This window comes from Dermacentor albipictus, chromosome 5 (genome assembly GCF_038994185.2).
Source record: "Dermacentor albipictus isolate Rhodes 1998 colony chromosome 5, USDA_Dalb.pri_finalv2, whole genome shotgun sequence".
In the NCBI taxonomy this organism is placed as follows: Eukaryota; Metazoa; Arthropoda; class Arachnida; order Ixodida; family Ixodidae; genus Dermacentor; species Dermacentor albipictus.
This window is the reverse complement of record NC_091825.1, coordinates 146,039,498-146,060,427: the sequence shown is the minus strand read 5'-3', so window position 1 is coordinate 146,060,427 and position 20,930 is coordinate 146,039,498. Positions and strand designations below refer to the sequence as shown.

General features: G+C 48.2%; 2 protein-coding genes across 3 annotated transcripts in view; one reads left to right on the top strand and one right to left on the bottom strand.

Annotated features, from left to right (window-relative positions):
- The window catches only part of Cep97 (centrosomal protein 97kDa), a 148,919-nt gene that overhangs the window by 104,511 nt on the left and 23,478 nt on the right, over nt 1–20,930 (top strand). The window lies entirely within an intron of this gene.
- Nucleotides 10,787–15,321, bottom strand: LOC135906262 (uncharacterized). The gene has a single exon (XM_065437569.2). The coding sequence runs from the start codon at nt 14,924–14,926 to the stop codon at nt 12,386–12,388; it is 2,541 nt and encodes an 846-aa protein (XP_065293641.1). The 5' UTR covers nt 14,927–15,321; the 3' UTR covers nt 10,787–12,385.

Sequence of the window (20,930 nt, the reverse complement as noted above, 5' to 3'; positions counted from 1 at the left end):
AAATATATGACCGGAAGTTTTCATGGGTCATGAACGCACTGCTGCCGTGGATAGAAAGGTCTATAACACGAGTTTCCGATGGGGCCTGGTGGTGGTGAAGTTGTGTTTGTGTGGGGAAAGGGGGGTGGGGGGGGCGGCCTCAACGACCCGGATGGCATTACGTAAGGGTGGCGTACAAGCGTATGATATACAAACATTTCAGAAACAAAATTAATAAAAAAGAAGAGGAAACAGGTTAGATGCTACGTACAAGTCAATGAACACAGCATGGAGTGTCGATACGTTACGTCAATAATATTGCTCGCACTTATCATAATGCACCCGTTAGAGGTAACGCGCACTGTAGAGCTATGCACTGCGAACGTATGCGTCGAAACAATGCCTTCTGCGTACAGCGATGACCTTCGTGACACTGGCAACCTTCAGCGGCAAAGCTGTGTTGCAACAGCGTGAAAGGGTGGTGGTGTGTGTGTACACATCACAATGGACACTTTTCATCGTCACTCTGCGCCTTCAGGTGGCCCCAACGAGGGCTTTCTTTTTCTATTTGTCCCGCAATGCGTCATACGCCTTTTGAGTTTTGTGCGCTTTCGAAAGATGGAGAGAGAGGGGGGAGAACAACAATGTGAGTAGGTTTTACCTGAATGGCGAAGCTGCGACAGGGATAGCGTAGCTGTGCAGGGGAATCCGGTGCCGATGATCTGTGCCGTATCTTTTATTATCTTTTTTTTTTTCGTCGGTTACACTTCGTGTCTCGAGAGGAGCTGTCGAAGCTGCGCACTGCGCCATTGTTTCGTCTTTCTTCATTCTAGATTTTTATCGCTGCAGTCTTCTCATAATTTGCTGTCTTTATGTAATTCTACCAGTTCGAATATATGCGACTGTTACATAACAAGGGGACTGCCGAAACGCTGATTACTGGGCCAGTCGGTGTGGAAGCGGCCTTTAAAAATGAACTGCTGATACACAGGCCAGAACGGGAAAGGCACCGAGACACAAACGAGAATGTCCTTCGGTGTCTCCTCCGTTGTTTCTCGTGCTCTAGCTCCAACTTTTCGTCGGAACAGCAAAGAAACTTGAGAAGAAACTATCGGAACCGCGCATTGACGACGAGTGGAACGGAAAATGGCAGGTGTGGTGTAACATTAATGGATTACAGAGCGAACGCGTGTTGCTCATGTATTCTGTAATTGTTGAGTTTGAGCGGTGGCGCGGTAACGTAAAAGCAGCAGCTCGACGCCAAAGCTCAATCCTAACAGGCATGCAGGCCGCGTGTGCGAATGGCCGGCGGGATTCTATCGTACGCCGGCTGAGATCTTCGGAAAGCAAGTCGGTCAAGCGCGCGTAGTGCGAACGAACGGCGACGCGATGGCTCTTGTGGTGTAGCGAACAGTTCTATAACTGCGCAAACAAACGACCACAGAGAGAGAGGGAAAGAGAGAGAGAGAGAGAACGCAAGGAATGGTGCAGTCCTCGTGTGCTTCTCTAACACACACACACACACACACACACACACACACACACACACACACACACACACACACACACACACACACACACACACACACACACACACACACACACACACACACACACACACACACACACACACAGAGAGAGAGAGAGAGAGAGAGAGAGAGAGAGAGAGAGAGAGAGAGAGAGAGAGAGATCTGTTATCTATCTGTGGTTCTATAATGTGTATAACACTGTTCGCTAATATGAACCAAATCGCCGAATGAGAAGTTCTTCCAAGCTCTTGCGGTATAGTTCCTTTTTCCTGCGGCGCGAGAGCGACTCGTTCTTCTCGAGGTCCGAACTTCGTTTTGTCTGAGTGAGACGTCGCAACGGTCAAAGGGCTCGCGAGCCCTTTCGAAAAGCTTCACTTTGCGTGCTTGCTTTTAAGAAAGTGAATGTACGGGACTGTTTGTTTTCATAATTATGCGAAGCATACAGGAACGCCGAGGTCGCTAACAAATGTGCCGGTGCAATGTGCAAGGATTCTTTTCGTTCGATTATATTCCTTTCTTATCCGCCGATCCATAAAGCTCGGACCAGTGACGAAACGCGAAGAGTGATAACACTGGAATATAGTCGTTGCGTTATCCCTGCCCTGATTGGCACATTCGGAGCACGGGCGAATATGGATTTCAGTGTGCCTAGCTAAAGTGTACCGCGACTACTCTAACACACTAGCGATGACGCAAGTTTCGTTGCAGATTTTGACAGTAAGCTGGTCGGAGTCCTATATATACATCTATAGCCGTCAGGGGGGATCTGTACAAATTAGAGCGCTTCTGCCTTAAGAAAAGAAGAAGAAAAAGAAAACAGTGAACCAGAAAGACCTGCGTAGGAACGGAGGGCACTTCTTGATTTACGCTTGATGTAGCCTGATGTGACCATACGCAACGTGTATACCCAGTGGTTGGCTAGGTAGGTCAGAAGCAAACTGGTAATTTTCGCTCGCGCCATTCGAGCCAAAAGTGCGCTCCGGCGCTGGCCGACTTTGCTTGTTTCTTGCTTTTTTAATCCTTGTATGAAACAAGGCAGAACAATCCTCAAACGCGGAACGATCAAAGAGAATGGCGCAGCGGCCGGCCGGGGTGCTGTATAGTGAGCTGATGAGCTCTGCACAGGCCGTCGCTATATGCGCAGAAAAGCTACAGCACAACTTGGCTCGCAAATACGGTTTGTAGTTGAGCTCGTTTCACAGCTTCAAGGATCGAGGGCCTTCAAGGAAGACAATCCTTGAGGTTCCTCGAATCTATGCACGTTTTGAACTGCCACACGTTCCCGGATGCTGGGGGGGGGGGGGGAGAGGGGGGGTCACTTATATTTATACGATGCTTGCTGTACAAAGGCGATTTTGACATTGGCGTGACACAGGTTAATCAGGTCCTGTATGGCTAAATTTCGTTTGCGTAGCCCTTTCTTGATCTGTTCACGACTCTTTTTTTTTCGTTTAATGCGCATGTTTGCCACAAATCAGTCATGCACACGGCGCGCTGACGTCACCTGTAGTCAGCGCATTGTTGGTCTTCGTCTTACCTTTGTGCTCTGTGGGCGGCGCATGCGTCTGCATCTCGCAAAACATCATCGGCAATTTTATGGCACTAATGCCTTTAGCTATGCACGGGTGTGAAAAGTAACGTTCAGGCGTAACCGAATACACGGGAGCCATATCCTTCGAATGTTTCAGAAATATTACATAATGCCTAGCGTAAACAGAGAGCACAAGACAGGCTAACAGACCCGGCAGTCGGTTTGGCGCGATGTATACACAAATCTGGCGAGCTGCCCGTAGTAGAGGATGTGGAAGCTAAACTCACCTTTCTTCCTTTTCATGCACAAACAGCGCCGCTGATGACGCCATAGTAGAGGTCGCGAATTTTTTTGTATTTTCACGTTTATGGGCGCACAGAGAAAATGCAAGCTATCGAGAACGGAATTTCAAGGGGCCCGTTTTTTTTTTTTTTTACACAACTGTAAAAAAAACAAACAATGCAGCTAAACAGAAAAAAAAACATGGAAAATTGTTTATCTTTCAATGAAATGTGTATTAATAACAAGGAAAAATGGAAATGAAAGTGCACGAAAACATAACTTGGCGCAGGTGGGACCCACATTTTCCTCAGTGCTTTACCAATTACACTAATGTGGCGGTAATCATCCCGTCCATTTCTTGGGTATTTCTCTATGTCTACTGCAGATCTAGCTCTGAGAGTGGTAACTAGCTCCACTCGCGGCCATGGCGGCGAATGGCAGTCGCACTGTGTGCCGACCGCAGTGCCGGCGCATTGGGTGTTTTCGAGTGCTTGTGTACGGCGCTGCGCCTACACGCCATGGAGAGGCGCGTCTGTCCTTCTGTGACGTTTCGCAACAGCTTAAATTTTGCACGTGAATAACGGCGCGTCCGCTGCTGAGCTACATGTACCGCTGTCTTCGCTGCTGTGGCAGAGAGCTCGTTCACGAGTTCACGAGCAAGACACGCTTCATGTCCACTGTAGTGTGCGGGAATGGTGCCTACCTGTGGTGATCGTTTAATCGCGGCCCGCGGCTACCTTTCTTGGCTACCTTTCTCGCCTTTCAGGAGAATTAAACAGGGCTGGTGCCGCAATGTTTTAGAACGGACTGTGGCAGGCACGTGCTGCTTGCGTAGAAAGAAAACGAAATATGTTCCGGGCTTGGTTGTCAGCTTTTGTTATAAGAGCGCCACGATCTAGGAGAGTGGACTCTTGCTGTCAAGGTTATCCTCACCAAAGCAAGGGTGCTGCTTGCTTTGAAAAACAGATGGAGGGAGAATCGTCACCAGGCTTGGCTACGTTCTTGGCTACCTTATTCTCACTTTTTGTTAAAGACATTTTCTCAAGAAAAGCTCTAAGGGCGCCGCCATGTTGGAGACTGGACTGTAGCAGGCATCTACTGCTTGCAGTGAAATAGGCTGAAGAGAAATGTACTTGGCTTGGCTACCTTTGTCAGCTTTTGTTATAGATCTTTTTCGCGGGAAACTCTAGGGACGTGACCTGGTTGGAGACTGAACTGTCGCAGGCGCCTGCTTTTTGCATTGAAATACGATGAAAGGAAGAGTACAACCAGGCCTCCGAATACGGCTATCAGTGTTGCCAACTATTTTTCGAACGCGTCGCTAAGCTGAGATAAAGGCGTCGATGAATTTTTCTACAAGGTCGTTAAAATCGTAGCTAGAACTGTAGAGTGAAATTTATATAGTACAGGCATTCTTGGGGAACTCTGTAACTTAAGATGGCGTAACGCATCTCCCAAAACATGTCACGTTATTTTTGTATTTTTTTGTTGCTGGTGAGATAAACCACGTGACACGATTTCGGCCATGTTGTAACACGCCAATGACAACTAGACAACTACGTGACCTATACACAGGTCAATACTACGTTGGCACTCCTTCATCCACCTGAAAGCTGCTTGTATTTTATTATTTGTCCGAGAGTCGTGAAAAACGGAAGTGGCACGTTCAATTTTGCATGAACGGGCCTGGCCGCTCCCATATATGTACGCTTTTCAATTGTTCATCTGCCCTATTGCTCACCTGCTACGTTTTAAGCATCACCATACAAGTTTATACCGTAAAGCCTGCTAATTTAAGTTACTGCTCGGTTGCGTATTTTGAGTACAATGTCAAGCCTGTTCGCCTCTTAGCAATAACAACGACATATGGCCTCCGTAAGTACAAACTGCCGTTGCTTCGGGCACCGAGCTCAGGCCCCGTACAGCCAATTTCGGCCTCCTTTTCTAGCTTTTGAATAATAAAATGCGTTTTAGGAACTCATTTATGAAGCAACATTCTTAACTTTGAAGTCGTTTTATTGTCGTCAATTATTCTGTCGCGCCGCTAAAAAAAAGTCGCCGGTCGCTAAACAGAACGAAATGTCGCTAAATCTAGCTATAAAAGCTATGAAATGCAAACACCGGTAACTGTCGAAAAGTGCGTGTGCCAAGTTCTATTGGTTGACTACTGCTTGGAATGTTTGAACTACTTTTTGAGTTTTCCAGGATCAGGCAACTCGCCGTCTCACCTGGCGTCGGTGCTCCAATTCGACGCGGCGCGATGACCGCGGTGTAATCTCAGCTGAAATTGTATCCTCACCGGCTAGAGCGGATAACACTGCGGTTTACGCATTTCGGCCGTGAAACAGTGTTACTGGTTAGAACGACAGAAAGCTGAGCTAGTTGGTAAGGATTCATTATGCAAAAAAAAAGGGTGAGGCGTGCATACAGGACACAAGAGTAGAGAAGTGGACAACACGAACGTGTTGTGGACAACACGCCAACAACAGTGTTACTGCTCGCGGCACAAACTTGACGCATTGATGCCAGTCAAGGTCGCACAGGAAGCATCAGATTGGAAGTGCGCTCCACATGATTGCCACTTAGATTATCGTGACACCTCCAGCGGGACCTCCTGATCATGTTTTACTTTAGCCGTTCATCCGCGCTTATTAGTAATGTAATTTATTACACCTCGGTTTCCTGTGCTGTAAACAGGTGTTAGATGCTCGGAGCCGTATTCTGCAGGTGCTCACTTTTCAACTCCTTTTTTTTTTTCTTACCTGCACGTTTATGTCGTGCGAGATGGTGCAGTCGTGAGGGACATGACAGGGAACACCCGATTCGCCGGATGTGTGAATTCGAATATACGTGACATCTCGATGTGTAACAAGTGGTTTTCCTGTCAAACATTTAGTCTCATCGCGTATACTTCTATGTGGCTCACATGCGTTCGGTCCCACAGCCTCTCGAAGGCAATTTGGGTGTTCAATTTCAGGTTTATCGAGGAAGCACATCCCGGTCCGACGACATTGAAATTGACCGCCGCTGCAGTAACACGTTCCACTGCGCATTGTCTCAAACTACCACACTGACACTTTTAGTGGCACATTCTTCGCCCCGCTGCTGTAGATTGGACTACGGGATTAGGTTAGATTGGATTTGGATTAGGTTCGGTTCTTCCTTTATTAAATTTCAGTCCGACCGTACTCAACAGATCAACTTGTCTAGCTCAGCTTTCGGTCGTATCTGGTTATCTGTTTTCCCCTTTTACACTGGCGCCACTACCTAAAGGTCAACAGCAGCCATGCGCGTTCCATTTTTAACTGTCGTTATACGTGCACGAAGTGAATACAAAGCGTGTAACGCCACGTGTGGACTCGAAATTGAAAAATGTTAAGATTTAATAGTTTCGTTCTTTTGACAACATAAAAGAAGAATGCCTTTGTGAATGAAAACATCGAATGATTACACTCGAAGCAGTGCACCAAATATTGTACTTGGAAATCACTAAAACGCGCATCTAACGCCCAGCGAATGTCTAAACGTCTTGTAAATATGAACATATCCCATCACTTTCAAACGTGCGCCAGTCGGCGTTCCTATGGAAACGGCACACTAGATCTGGCTGCGCTAACGACGTGCTTGACAATGCACTCGCGTTTCAAAACACAAATGTCTTGCAAGTTCGCCACCTCCACCGTGCGTCGCGTTTCACCTCATTGTGAACCGTGCAAGCTTCGAGACTGCCAAGTCGACGAGCAAGATTTCACGTCTGCAGACAGTGCGGCCAAGGAAGGAAAGCATAGGGAAAATATAGTTTCATTTGGGTCGTTCCTCGGCTTCATTGTTTCGATTTGCTTCATTTGTTTGTCGCCGTCGATAGACCCAGTCCATCGGTTCCTCTGATTGTTCTCGCTATGCGACGTCTGCTATATATTGAACAAGCAAGTAAAAAAAAAAACGGCAAGCTCGAACAGTTGGCGCATTTTTTTTTAGTTTAGAAACAACACACGAGCAGGCACTGCGAGCTTCTTCGCTGAAAGAATAGGTGGGCCGTCGTGTGTGTAGACGCACCTGCTCGGTATCCTGTACAGATGCGAAACCGCACTTGCAGAGTTGTGGTTGTTGGACACGGCCTGCTCCACGGATAGGCGCACCCTGTGCCTTTCCATCGAGCGGCCATGTGTTCGGATTGCAGGTGAGTTTTAATCGGTGCAGTGTTGCCAGTCAAGCCCACACTGCCACAGTCAACACCTCTGTTCACTGGCAGTGCCCCATACTGCCAGTCAACGCGACCTGGACCTACGAGGCATATATCTCCTGTTCCGACTGCTGTTATTAATTATGGACAAACCTGCGCATACATTGTGTCGACCCTACATTTGAATTTATACGCTGTAAATTTAGGCTCTCGTGCCAAATTCGATTAGTTATTTTGGCGCATATATGGCGAACAATACTTCGCAAAGCATCAAAATAAAATATGCGATGTCTTCGTATGGATAGAACTGTGTTTCCAATTAAGATTCACGCCCTTCAATTCAGCTACATAGGTCTAGCTGCAGCTACGGCGATGCCCCGACACGTGCAACATTGATGTAGTTGTTTTTGATGTTTCTTATATCCACGCGTCCTCAAATAGACATACCCTTCTGATTAGCGTTACGAGGCATTGATTTTTTCCGTGTCTTTACGTGACACTTAATTCGAACGATAAGGTCACAGTACGGAATTCTGCACTCGTCAACTGTGAATCAAAGTATTGATTGAGATAAATTAATGCGCAGTCCAAACGTACGTGTGTCAAGGCGACGCCACATCCAGTGCGTCTAGAGGTGCATGTTGTTGCAAGCTCGACGGAGAATCTGTCGCTCGGCGTTGCGTCGACCATGACACGCTTTTTACGTTGAAAGTACACCTGCTTGTCCTTTCTTTTCAATAAATGTTGCTCCTCCTCCTCCTTACTTTGAAAGTGGGGCGTAGAGCACGGAACCGGGTCAATGTTACGAGCTCCTAAGGATATCTTTTACTTGACGCTGTAAGTAAATATAAGGCTTCGAAAAAGAAAAGAAAGCACCCGTTTCTGAACGAAAAATGGCTGAGCGGCCTACCTAATGTAACGGGGAAAATGTACATGTAGGCTGCCTCAGTATGGTGCAAGACCGCGTAAATAGAACTTTCACAAGCAGGGCTAGTGCTAATTGAGTGTTTAAACGGGGCGGTACGTGTGGACAATCATGATCGGGCCGGTCCGCAAACGTCAAGCGGCTGAAAACCCATCGACTGAACTCTAACAGGCGTTTGAAAGAAACGTTTCCGAATTTCGCCAAGCTACGTGCAATAAGTAGCCTTTAGAGCTAGAAAACCTTCGATGAATATTTGTTAATAAAGACGTGGGTTCGATTACTCCCTAGAATGCAAACTGTATTGAATGGAGCAAAGAATCAACCTGCCTCGTAATCGCCGGAGCTCGGGAAACGTTGGTTGCGGTGGCTATCACGGCGACCTTCTATAGGATAACTTTCCGCGGAGGTGCTGCACTTCGCTCGTTCTTTACGTAACCAGTTGCCTAATCCGTTACGTCATTATTCGGGACAGGAAAATATTTGCGCCGGACGGCGAACGGGCGCATAAGCGCACATCGTTTTCGTTGCGGCCTGCAAACAGCTTTGCACGGTTCGGATCAGTGGCGCAGCTAACGTTGCATTGAACCACTGAAACTAGTATTGGGAATACCGCTTCGCTAGGCCTAGTCTGTGTTCTGTAGCCAGCAGACGTGCATTAAATACCGGACACCTTTGCGAATCGCACGCGTCACGTTCCTTGGGAGCTATTCAGTGAGAGTCCACCTAGTGGACATGTCCATTTCGTCTGCTGCTGAAGTTCTGATTGGCTATGCCGGGCTGCGCATCCGCGGCAGCGAGGCGCCACAGCCAATTAGCGCTTGAGAAGCGGACGAAATGGACATCTCCACTAGGTGGTCAGATGTGCTTGGCTTGAGTGGGCTCTCCTTCTTTGAAAGGTCACAAAGAACTCAGTGTTATTGTACATCTTTGGTGATACCGTGATGAAGGGGATGTGAAGGGAGTTCGAACTGTCTGAATCTCTGTTGATTGCTTTAAGAATACCTCCCCAGGACTTGCTTACTTGGGAGGAGGGGAGAGAGAGAGAGAAAGACGAGGATAATGTCACCATTTGTCACGTTCAATTCCGACTTCTTTTTTCTGTGAACAGTTTGCCAGATGGCAACGAAGCGGAGATGCGCAGCGCCTTTTCGGGGTCGAGACACTGAGCACTGCACCGGCCCAGGCCTACGCGAAAGCCCGGGCCCGACCCGCGAGCCGTCCGATGCGTTTTTCGGCGGGCCCGGGCCGAACTCGGGCCCCCTCATTAAAGGGCCTAAGAAGTGCGTTCTAGCACACACGAACGTTATGCATTGCATGGTCCAAGGCATCCTGTGCCAAGACGAAGTGGCACGTGCGAGGAGCTGGCTCTCGGTATACCTTAGCAAAGAAAATAGGAAAACAGATGTTCTGTTTTTCGTTCTTTTCCACAGAACGAACATTGTTTCCGCGTAAAGAAAAATAACTTATGCAAAAAGAGAAAAACGCTCTTCAAACCATTTTCGTGTTACCGCTTTTGCGATTGCACTATAAAAATCGCAACAGTCAAACCCAGATATAAGTAACCTACATATAACGAATTAGAACAGCAGTAAAATTCCCTTAAAATTCTTGTGTAAAATTTTTATTTTATACACTGAATTGCCTATCGAACTTTTTTTGTGATCCCCTTCAAATTCAATATATCCTTGTTCGAAGGATTGCATTTAGTGCTAATGCAAGGGGCATCTTTCTACTTGTGTGTTTATGTTATGCAGTACGCTCGTGAATTCGCCTGTCTGTACGTGCATATATATATATATATATATATATATATATATATATATTCAAATGCTAAATGACATCATAGGACCAAATTGCACGATCAAGGTAAATGCATGCGCACCAGCAGAAAAATAACAGCACAGGCAATGGGCCAGATCACCGAGGTTCCCATGCGAGAAACAGATTTCAGTCTGTTATTGCTTATGCACTGCAGCTGATAGACCCCAAGAAGGTGACACTGACACACAGGATACAATCTGTAAGTAAAGAAAGCTTTTTTTTTTTTTACTTACAGGCTGGACCTGGTCATGTGCGCATGGGTCCTTGCTAAGCTTAGTAATGAACACCTGGGCTCAGGCTTGGTCATGTACGCCCAGGCTGATAACACAGACCCGGGCTGGGCTTGGGCTTCATAACGCACACCCTTGCAGTGCTCTAGTCTCGGTTTTGGCATTGCCGTTGAGTGGCACGAAGCACACGCAATGCCGCTGAGGCAGAAATACGTCATGAGCATGTTCTATGTGGTTAGTCGTCGGTGTAAGTCTGATGTCGTTCACACTGAACAATGCCACCTAGGAGAGGTCAAGATACGCTGATACAAGAATGAACAATCTTTATTTGTGCAAAAGTGTGGCCAGAGGTTGCAGCCACGGGGATAAAACTGTGATCGTTGCAAGCCTTTCAAGGGGGAAGAGAAAGCACACTTTTGTACCTTGTGGTATATTAGCGATGAACGCATGTTAAGTAAGGCCCAAAGAGGAAAACAAGGGGCACTGTTTTTATGTACAAAACCATTCCCGCTCTCGAAAAAAAGGTTTGCGGGGAGTGCTCGTTCAGTCAATGGCGCAATAATGAGCACAACATTGTCTCAAGGTCACAATGCATTTACGGAGGTAGACGCAACGCCTTGTCAACTAGTCGTGACGCTGCACTGCCCGTAGGAATGCGTCGGGGGTTGACAAGGACTTTTCACACATAATCTCTTTGCGCAGGCCAAGTGCTGGCCCACAACAGCTTGATAGTTTTGAATGAGTGTTGTAAGCAACCAAAACAGCCCATAACTCATCACTTATTGCTACGAGACATGTCACACAGATTTAGTACTGATGACAGCTGTGTCTGGCAAAGACAAAAGAGTACGCCATTCAGTGTCTTTCTGTTCATGCAGTATGCAGAACTGTTGCCATCAAGCTAGCTGAACCACGTTTACATGATTGGAGTCCACAAGGAGGACTTGCACTCACTCAATTTGCTTTAAATCACTGCACAATTAAGGATCTGGAAGATATGTCCATGTTCCATGATCATCCCACAAGAGATCAAAAGAAATCATTATTTACAACATTGAAGTCATGCATTTTCTGCCAACCAATGCAAGCTTGCAACAGTGGATTTCGTTTAACTTGCAATAAAGTGAGGAAAAATAGTATTCAAGAGCGTGTGTCGCTTGTGCGATACTTAACATGTTCTATTTGCACAATACAAAGCTTTAGAGAAGACAGTGGCAAGAAGAAAGGCTGGCAGGAGGGTCAGGGAAGACATTGTGGCACATTGGAGATGTCCAATCAATAACATTTTCACATACTTCATTCAACTACACAGCATGTCTCAATTGGATGCAAAAGTCCTATACACTTTGCACATGTAACAGTGTTTCTTTTTTCCCCAGCAATTTTAGAGCTAGGGTGCACTTTTCACCTCCAATGACAAAGTCCTCTGGCTGGAAACTTGCACAAGACTGCCAGTAGTGGCAAGCTTGGAATGCACATAACATTCCTAGCATTAGTAGCATTTACTGCCAGCAACATTGAATGCTTTAAATTATCTTGCGTGTTCATGTTGCACACCCTTGTCTCATTATTAGTACATATGCTAATTCGCTGACCAAGGAACAATTCCACTCCTTAACAAAGATGTGCATAATCATCAGTATTGACAAGTGCTTTCCAGCATGGCACTGATAATCGCTAAACATTCTCTCAAGATAAAACATCTTGTGCATAATGGCAGAAAGCCAGTATTTCTGAATATTCTCTGGATCCCCATATAGTGCCTCATGCAATCACTGAGCACTTGTGGTTTTACCAGGCAAGCTGCAGGCTCACAAGTTAATAAGTCATTGTGTACACTACACAACAAAGCTCAAGAGATTTTTGCAGCGTGGCTGAGGAAACATTCTTTGGTGCAAGCAACTACTACTGGTCCTGGTGACCTTTTGCAGCGTGCATCACAGATTCATTTCTGTCTTGTTTTTTTCTCAGTGTAGCCAGTCTATTTGCCTGGCCAAAGAACAGATCCTCGCCTTCGCTGGATGGTGCTGCTTTGGGGCTAGTGGGCATGGCCCTACTGACAAGTTTGGCACTGTCATAGAGGCAGTTCGTAGGTCTGTCACTGCTCAGGGCACAGACCACTGTCCTTGAATTGTTCCCACATATCCCACTGGTCGGCATGTGTGGGGGGCAGGCACTGTCCTCAAAGTGCTCCTTGCGAAAACAGTGCCGTGGCTCACCGAAGGAGTAGACAGGGCTGCTCCCACCAGGGCAGCCCTTCTTGGCAGGGCTTGGAAAACCATCAGCACTTAACCAGTCAATGTCACTCGCTGAAGGACCATTGGGACGTCTCTCGGGAGACCGTGATGGCTCAGAGAGGGTCCTTTTCCGTTTTTGGTAGCGCCGCTTGCGAAAGCAGAGACTCAGGCGCTGGGTTTGCTCAGTGGTGCGTGGCCGCAAACTTCGTTCTGATGCCTTCAAAGGTTCATTGAATTTCACTTGGCTGTCCAGTGCTCTACGTTGACTTGGGAATGGCAAGCTTCCAATGGGAGGAAATAGCTTTCGAACCACAGCCAACTGTTCTGGGGTGATGGGTGATTCACCAGGTGAGAGGGCAGCCTCGGATTTCATACTTGCCTTGTGAAACTTCTCAGAAAAGACAGTATCCTCTGGTGACTTGGACTGTGTGAATCTGTCAGTGATTATGTGTTCCTCATGCACACGTGGGCTTGTGAGCCAGGGCTTGCCACTCTGAGATGAACAAGGGTCATGGATCGTGCTAGTCCTCACTGGAGTCCAGATGGGGTACTTTGAGGGAAGTTGAGTGTGACTCGAGGACTGACAATTGCTTAGGTCAGATGTGCTTGGCCTGAGTGGGCTCTCCTTCTTTGAAAGGTCACAAAGGAACTCAGTGTTACTGTACATCTTTGGTGATCCCGTGATGAAGGGGATGTAAAGGGAGTTTGAACTGTCTGAATCTCTGTTGATCGGTATAAGACCCAAGCCATAAAAGAAATCAAAGAAGTCCGAAGCTCTGTTTTCCTCAATCCTCCTGTGCATTTCTTTGATTCGATACCGGGTCCGAAACACCTTTATCGGTTGCTTCCTTGGTCTCATCGTTTTCACAGGCACCTTTTTCACCTTCGGCACGGACTGTTTTGAAGGTGGGCTAGCTTTTTCTGCAGGCTTTTTGGCACGGTTGACAATTTCTTTAGCTTTCTTTAAGCTTTTGCTCACTACCTTGTTTATAATCTTTACTTTTTTCTGGGGCTTTATGTTTCTTTCTTTTTTCTTGTTTTCCTTTTTCTTTGCTACAACCATACTGTGTGCAGTCTTTGAGCATTGTTTGCCTTTGCTTGCCTTCATAAGCTTGTCATCTTTCCTGACTACTTTATGTTTGTGCTTTACAGTCTTCGCGTCTGTCTGGACCTTCTTTTTCAAAGTGATGGTATTTTTTACCTTTCCTAACTTATGCTGCTTCTGGGTAGCTTTCTTCAAGAGACACTTTTTATACTTTGCCACAATGGCTGCACTCTTGGCTGACTGTGCCTTTGCGGGCGCAGTCTTTTTGGCAGACGGCAGCTTCGATTTTGCTGACGGGCCCTTTTTCGCCGCGGCAGCCAATTTATGTTTTGTTTTATTCACTGCCTTCTTTAATTTGGTCGCAACGGTCTTCTTTTTTAGCTCGCTACCCTTCTTTGCCGCTTTCTTCGTCGGTTTCTTTTTCGACAAGGTCTTGATCGCCTTACCGTCGTTGCCTTTGATGGAAGGCTTTGGCACCGCCTTTGACTTTAGCTTCGCCGGAAGCAGCAGCTTGGTCGCGAGCGCCGTGGTCGGACCCTTTCGCTTCGGCGTGGTTGGCGCCGAGGAGGGCGTCTTGCCGGCCTTGGATGATAGGTGGCCCATGGCATGCTTGACAAGGGCCCGGGCAGCGTTGTGCTTGGCCGGCGGTGGCAACCCTTTGGCCACCGCCGCTCCCTTCTTGCGCACTGCCGCCGCCGAACCGGTGCTGCTGTTGGCGGGAGATGCGGTGTCGGCGTGCGTCAACAGCTTCTCGCACTTGCAGACGAGCCGGCGCTCACGCACGAAGCTGGCCACCCAATCGGTTGACAGCTTGAGGCCGCGCACTCCGTGCACTTTCTTCAGCTGCGCCGCGTGCGCAAGCAAGTCGCGGTACCTGGCCTTGACTCCGCGCTGCTGACAGCCCCGCACGTAGCGCTCCAAGCACGCCTCGAACAGAGCCCGGGCCTCGGCGGCGCGGTTCGTGGTCTTTCTGGCGCCGCTACCTCCGCCCTGGGACGACAGGGCGCGCAGCCGGTGCTCCCCCTTGATCCAGTTCCTCACCGAGCACTCGCTGACGCCGAACATTTTGGCCGCCTTGTATTTGTTCCGCACTTGGTCGTAGTACGCGAGCACCTTGAGCTTGAGATCGACATCGAAGCGCTTCGTGCTGGCGTCGCGACCCATCGTCGTGTCGCCGGGCACGAGGCACGCACTGGCCCGCGACAGGAAGGGGTCGAAACGGAACAGAAAATCCAACCGGGGGCTGGTGATCAGCCCTGCCGCGAACAATGTGCGACGATGATACACTTACCGCCTTTCGGCGTAATCACAATGGCTGCTTGCGGGCTCCGGCCAGAGAGGGCGCCACCTCACAAATGGCGCGCCGCGCTGCTACGGCTGCGTGCCTCCTCTTTCCGCTGCCAGGGCGGCGGATGTTCCCTTGGGTTGTTTGGCGGGAGCTGGTGGACGGGGTATTTCGTGTGCCCGCGTAGCCTGCTGGGCCAACTCTCTTTTTGGCCCGTTCTTCGGGGCCGGTATTCTCGCTCGTTTCGTGCCGGTGTTCGCGACCGCGGCGTTTCTCGGTTGAGACGCAGTGTTGCCACGACACATTAAAAAATAGTAGTAGATTTTTTTGCGAAAAATCAGTAGAAATCAGTAGATTTTTAATTCAATTTTTGCACTCAGTTTATGAGCCCACGAATTCAGCGCTTATATTAGTACTCTGTTGAAGTATTGTAGCTTCCAGGAAATAGTACAAAAATTGACCCCGAGATTCTTAGCGATACTTTTGAAAAACCCGGGGATCCAGAGAGCCATTGTCAAGCACGAATTTAAAAACAGCGAAGCCCTCCGATGGCCTATTCAAAGGCGTCAGATGGTAGTTAGTACCTGAAAGCTTTAGAGTATAGTATCTTCCAGACAGGGGTAATTGGAGATCGGGTAATCGGCGCCTACTAGGGCGCCCCTCGCGGCGGCGAGCGCGGAACCGGCAGGATACGACCGGCGCGCTTGCGTTCGGAAAGCCTGCATGTGCGCTCTTTCGCGCGTAGCTGTTGCCTTTTCTGAGCAATGCCGAAGTGTAACCCGAGCTGTTGAGTAGTGGGCTGCAACAGCACGTACACCAACTCACGAGGAACAAAGTTTTACTGGTTTCCAAGCCGACCGTATGAAGCAGAACGGCGTCAACACTGGATAGCGCTCGTCCGACGGCATAAGCTGTTTTATGTTCCGGCGTTATGCCAAGTGCGTTATAACGCTGAATGCTTTGCTTTTACAGAAATGATGACAGCAACGGGACACCTACAGTCAGTGGCGCAGCTAGGTCGTCTTGCACCTGGGGCCCATAGGTCTTCTGTCCCCCCTCCCCCTCCCCCGGGTTTATTGGAGGAAGGCGAGGATATCAACAATTTCCGTGTGTCTCCAGACGTATATGACATCCCCCGCCCTTTGCTACGCCACTGCCTGCAGTGCGTACCAGTATATGCATCAAACGAAGTAGTTTGTTCCTACACTGTACCGCAGTAAAGCTGTGGAACTCTTTCCCAATCCTCTCCCATTCAAACAGCGCTAGGGCTTGTTGAGAGATTTGAGGAGGGGTTGCAGCCGGCTGAGCTGGCATACACCCTTCTGCGCCCAGCATATCAACGAAGGGGCAGATGAGATCACAAAAATTTTTGACGTGGTTTATTGGGACCTCCTTTGCACGCACTGAAAACTCGCAACATAAAGGCATCGCACTTCCAGTAACTTGGGCGAAAATATTTTACCAGCATAGTCTCACACAACTGGTAAGTTCATCCCCTTTTTTGTGTTTGGGGAGAGCAACGTTAGAATACCTCTGGTAGGTCTTACGAGTCGTTCGTACGCCCCACGTTCTTGGATGAGATGTTTTGGATTCGTATTTGCCGTCCTGTATGTACAGGGAAACTACTGCGGCGTCCTTGCACTTCCCTGCGATACCAGCACGGCAATCGCAGCTCCCGGCTAGGATTTGTCTGCTGTCGCCGATCTTCAAGAATCAATTTCGCCTACGATTTCATGCGTCTACACCGCAGATAACGAAGTAACTTACGCTGAACTTCACGCATCTCGGTGGTGCATTATTTTTCGTTTGCCGAATAAACCTAGCAGTCACTTCCGATCTGTGCGTGTTCAACACTTCCCTCACGTCGTAGACGTGCCCCACTTCAAATAGACGACTTCCTTTCTCTAAATTTTTTTCACGAAAAAAGCTATGAAGATCTTGTAATTCCCGAAACCCGGTTAAAATTAATATCGGCACGCTGTTTCGCGCCATCGCTACCATTTTACAGGACGCCAAACACGCAGCGCGGGCTGCTGACGCCGTGAGCAATCCTACCACATTCGCGCAACTATTCGTCAGATGGCGCTATGGGTCGGAAAGACAGGGCGCCGCCTAGCACTTGCAACGTGCCCATAGAGGCCTCCGTGCTGCAGTGCACATAACAATAGGTTGTCATGATGATGATGGTAATTGTCGTTTCGTAGTTGTGCAGCTCGGAGTTGCACCCACTTTCACAAATTCACCGCCTCAGCGTTTCCCATAGAGCATAGAAACTCTATGCCTTTTCCCCACTTTGCTCAAAGACAGAGGTAGCGCCACGTTTTTGTCTGGAAACGCAGGAGTGTATGTTAACCTCGGAGCCAACCACGTTTTTTTTCTCTCGCTAGGTTACATCACATTAATATAACCTCTGTAACCTCTATAACCATCTATCCATCTATTCCCTGTACTGAAAAAGTTGCAGATTTCGCTTTCGTTTCAGTAGAAAAGCAAGAAAATCAGCAGATTCAAGCACTTTATCACTGAATCAGCAGAAAATTTTAAAAATCAGTAGATCTACTGATAAATCAGCAGCCGTGGCATCACTGTTGAGACGGCGCACCGCGTTGGCCCGCGTTCGGTGTGTGACGCAGGAGCTGAGGGGGAAGTTGGCGCGGGATCGCGTCACCGCTGGGTAGTCGACGCACCGAAGCGCGCGGCGGCGTCTTCTTCGGGCTCGAACGAGCCACTACGACGCCCGCCGGTGCCTCGTGGGCGCCGCGATCATCGGGAGAAAAGTTTCCCGCCGCCGCGCTGCGTCTGCAGCCCCGTGCGAGCCGATCGATGCAGTTGATGAAACGAGCTTATAAAAACCTGCCGAGGCCAAAGAACACAAAGTTGAATGTGTTCGCCGGTACTCTGCTTTCCTCTCGGTCCCCAGTGTCGTTTTCTCTCGCTACCTTCCTTTTCTTTTTTTTCTTTTTTTTTTATTTGCCATCCCACATGTTGAGTGCACAAATGGCGGCAGTTATGTGTGGCACAGACGATTCAGCCTATTGATATGGAAACACAAAACTGTTTTCGTGCGAAACTATTCTGAGGCTGTACCACCTGCTGGAGAATTCTCCGCTTTTAAATGTACATTGAACTATTTATTCTGCAACCCGGAACGCTAATTTCTAGAGCGTGGAGGAGAGGTACGGGAATGGAGGAGAACGCTGGGTAAGTTAAAACGAGAATATGGCGGAACACATAGGCTTCGTGTTTAGTAACGTTTTGGTAATGTTTTCCTCTGTGATCTCGTGGCGACGAATCGTATTGAATGAATTCTGGGGTATTACGTCCCAAAACCACGATATAATTATGGGAAAGATGCGTCATCACAATATTCATAATGAGAAAAAAGAGAGCGTTAACATCTCCACAAACGACTGTCAAGGCATAAGGCTGAGCGACGACTATGATAATCTTATCCAACGCGCCATATAGCGCTGGAACAAAACTTCGCATATGCGCGCGTGAGAGCATCGATCTATATCAGCGTACAAGTGAGCCACCATGACTCATTCACAACGTCAACTGATAATCAGTAATATATCGTCAAAGCACACAGCAAAAGGCCGAGCGTATGGTGGACCGATCGAGATCATTCGTTCCGTTATCGCAAGCGCAGCCCTGATGTGATGTCCAACAAAGAATATATGCATAGGCAATGAGGAAATAAAGATGGAAAGACAACACATATCTCTAGTTTCAACGTTATATCCACTCGCAGACTTCTTTATGCGGTTGTGTGTTTACATTGACCTCGGTTCAGGAAAAGATTATGAATTTCAAAAGCGTAGTCGCCCGCGTTGCCAAGCCTGTTTGTCCTCTCTGAGTGCCTGGGCTGAATCATATCGAATACTTGGAATAAATGAACTGCAGATCACCCTTATGATGTTCTTTCATTATTATCAATCATCGCCGATGAGGTACGACCTCCCCCCTAATCGCATAGCCGTTCGCGAAAACGGGGGGGGGGGGGGGAATAAAATAGTTAAAAAAACCTTGGCAGGTCGGTCGGTGCTCTCCGCTACGGGGGGTAAAAGAAAAGCAGCTTGCACAACGCTGTGGACAAAAGAATGGACTAGTAGCTTTTCTTCTCTCTCTCTCTCTCTCTCTTTTTTTTTTCTTTTTTCTCAAAGAGGCGCTGCCGGTAAATTTCCTGCACAGAAAAACCCGCCTGACGAGCGTGAATGCCTGTGCGTACGTTCTTTACGACCAGCGAAGCACCCTGCCGTGTCGAATTTAGGGACTCATTAGCTGCGCTTGAAGGGGATTTTAATTACAAACGGCAGTCTCAGTTTTAGATGGGCTTCACGTTCGGAAACGCCAGGGTAAACAGGGCGCTGCGTACACTGTGTACCGCGAGTTGAAATCGCAGACGCGCCATACGCTTGTTCGCTGTCTGGTGCTTCACTTATCTTTCGAAGAAAAAGAAAAGAATGAAAGACTGCCTGGGGTGCGGTGCGAATATTCGAAATCTTGCATACGATTCGAATGATCTATCGAGGATCCACTATTCAAAGTTGTCGGATATTCGTTTTGTTCGAATACTGCAAAGGACAACAACAGTTCTTGCAGTCGACAGGGAGAAGTGCTGACGCAAGAGGAGACTTTGCTGAATGATGCTGGTTAGAACCGCGGTTGTTGCGCAGACTATCCATTTCCTGAACGAAGAAAAATGGAGGTAGTCGCATATACACATTTACCAGCCGCTGAGAAAGCGTGTCCCGCCTTAGCCAGTCTACGTAGTCGCTGTCTCGATTCAGAGAGAGAGAGAGAGTGAACTTTAATAAGCACCAGCAGTTTTGTCGGCTGGGCCTAGGCCTCCCACGATGGGACGTCGAGGTCTTGCCTCTTCGCCGCTTCGTAGGCCTGCTGGGTCGCCCAGAGTTGGTCGTCGAGGTGGGAGCTGCGCAGGGCGGCGTGCCATCTCGACGAGAGGGTCACGGGATTAAGGTCTTGGTATTGGTGTTTGCACTCCCATAGCATGTGGGGGAGTGTTGCCGATTCAGTTTTACAGACCTTGCACGTCTGGCTCGGGTAGATGTCGGGATATATAGTGTGATAGCGTGTGAGGGAGGGGTATGTATTCGTCTGTAACAGGCGAAGGGTGGTTGCCTGTGCCCTGTTTAACTTGCAGTGAGGGGTGGGGAAGATTCTTCTTGCGAGGTAAAATGACTTTACAAGGTCGTTGTATCTTGTAAGGCGGTCGCGTCCTGCGGGTGCACCTGCACCGTCTCCGGCACGGTTGACTAGTCCTCGTGCTACGGAGTGTGTAACCTCGTTGAGGTTGGTGAGGTGCGGGTGGACAACGCCGGCGTGTGCTGGGATCCAGACGAGGGTGATCTGATTTTCAGACGAATGCGGGGCTTGTCGTAAGATGCGGAGTGATTGATGAGAAATGCGACCTTTGATGTAGTTGTTGACTGCTGCGCGAGAATCGCTCACTATGGTGTGACAGGCTGGGTCAAGAGTGGCCAGGGCGATGGCCACTTCCTCGGCCGTCTCGGCATTTTTGGTAATGATGCTGGCAGCATGTCGGAGCATGTCTCGATTCAGAGAAAGCAATTTATTGTTTCGTCAATCTCGGCATATTTGCATTCGTTCAAAACGATGTGCGATGCTGCATTATTGCCCATAGGCTCCTTTCGCGAGCACTCTAACTCTATTATATGCATATAGTTTCATACTCTATTACTACATGCACCTAGGGACCTGTTCTTACTCTTTTCGTAATTTCCATTGTGCACCAGATATGACCGTACAATTATTTGTTTCTGATTTAGAAGCTTCTCACTAGAGCCGACATCTACTTGTTAACGGCATTACATGTATCAAGTGCCGTAAACAATCATT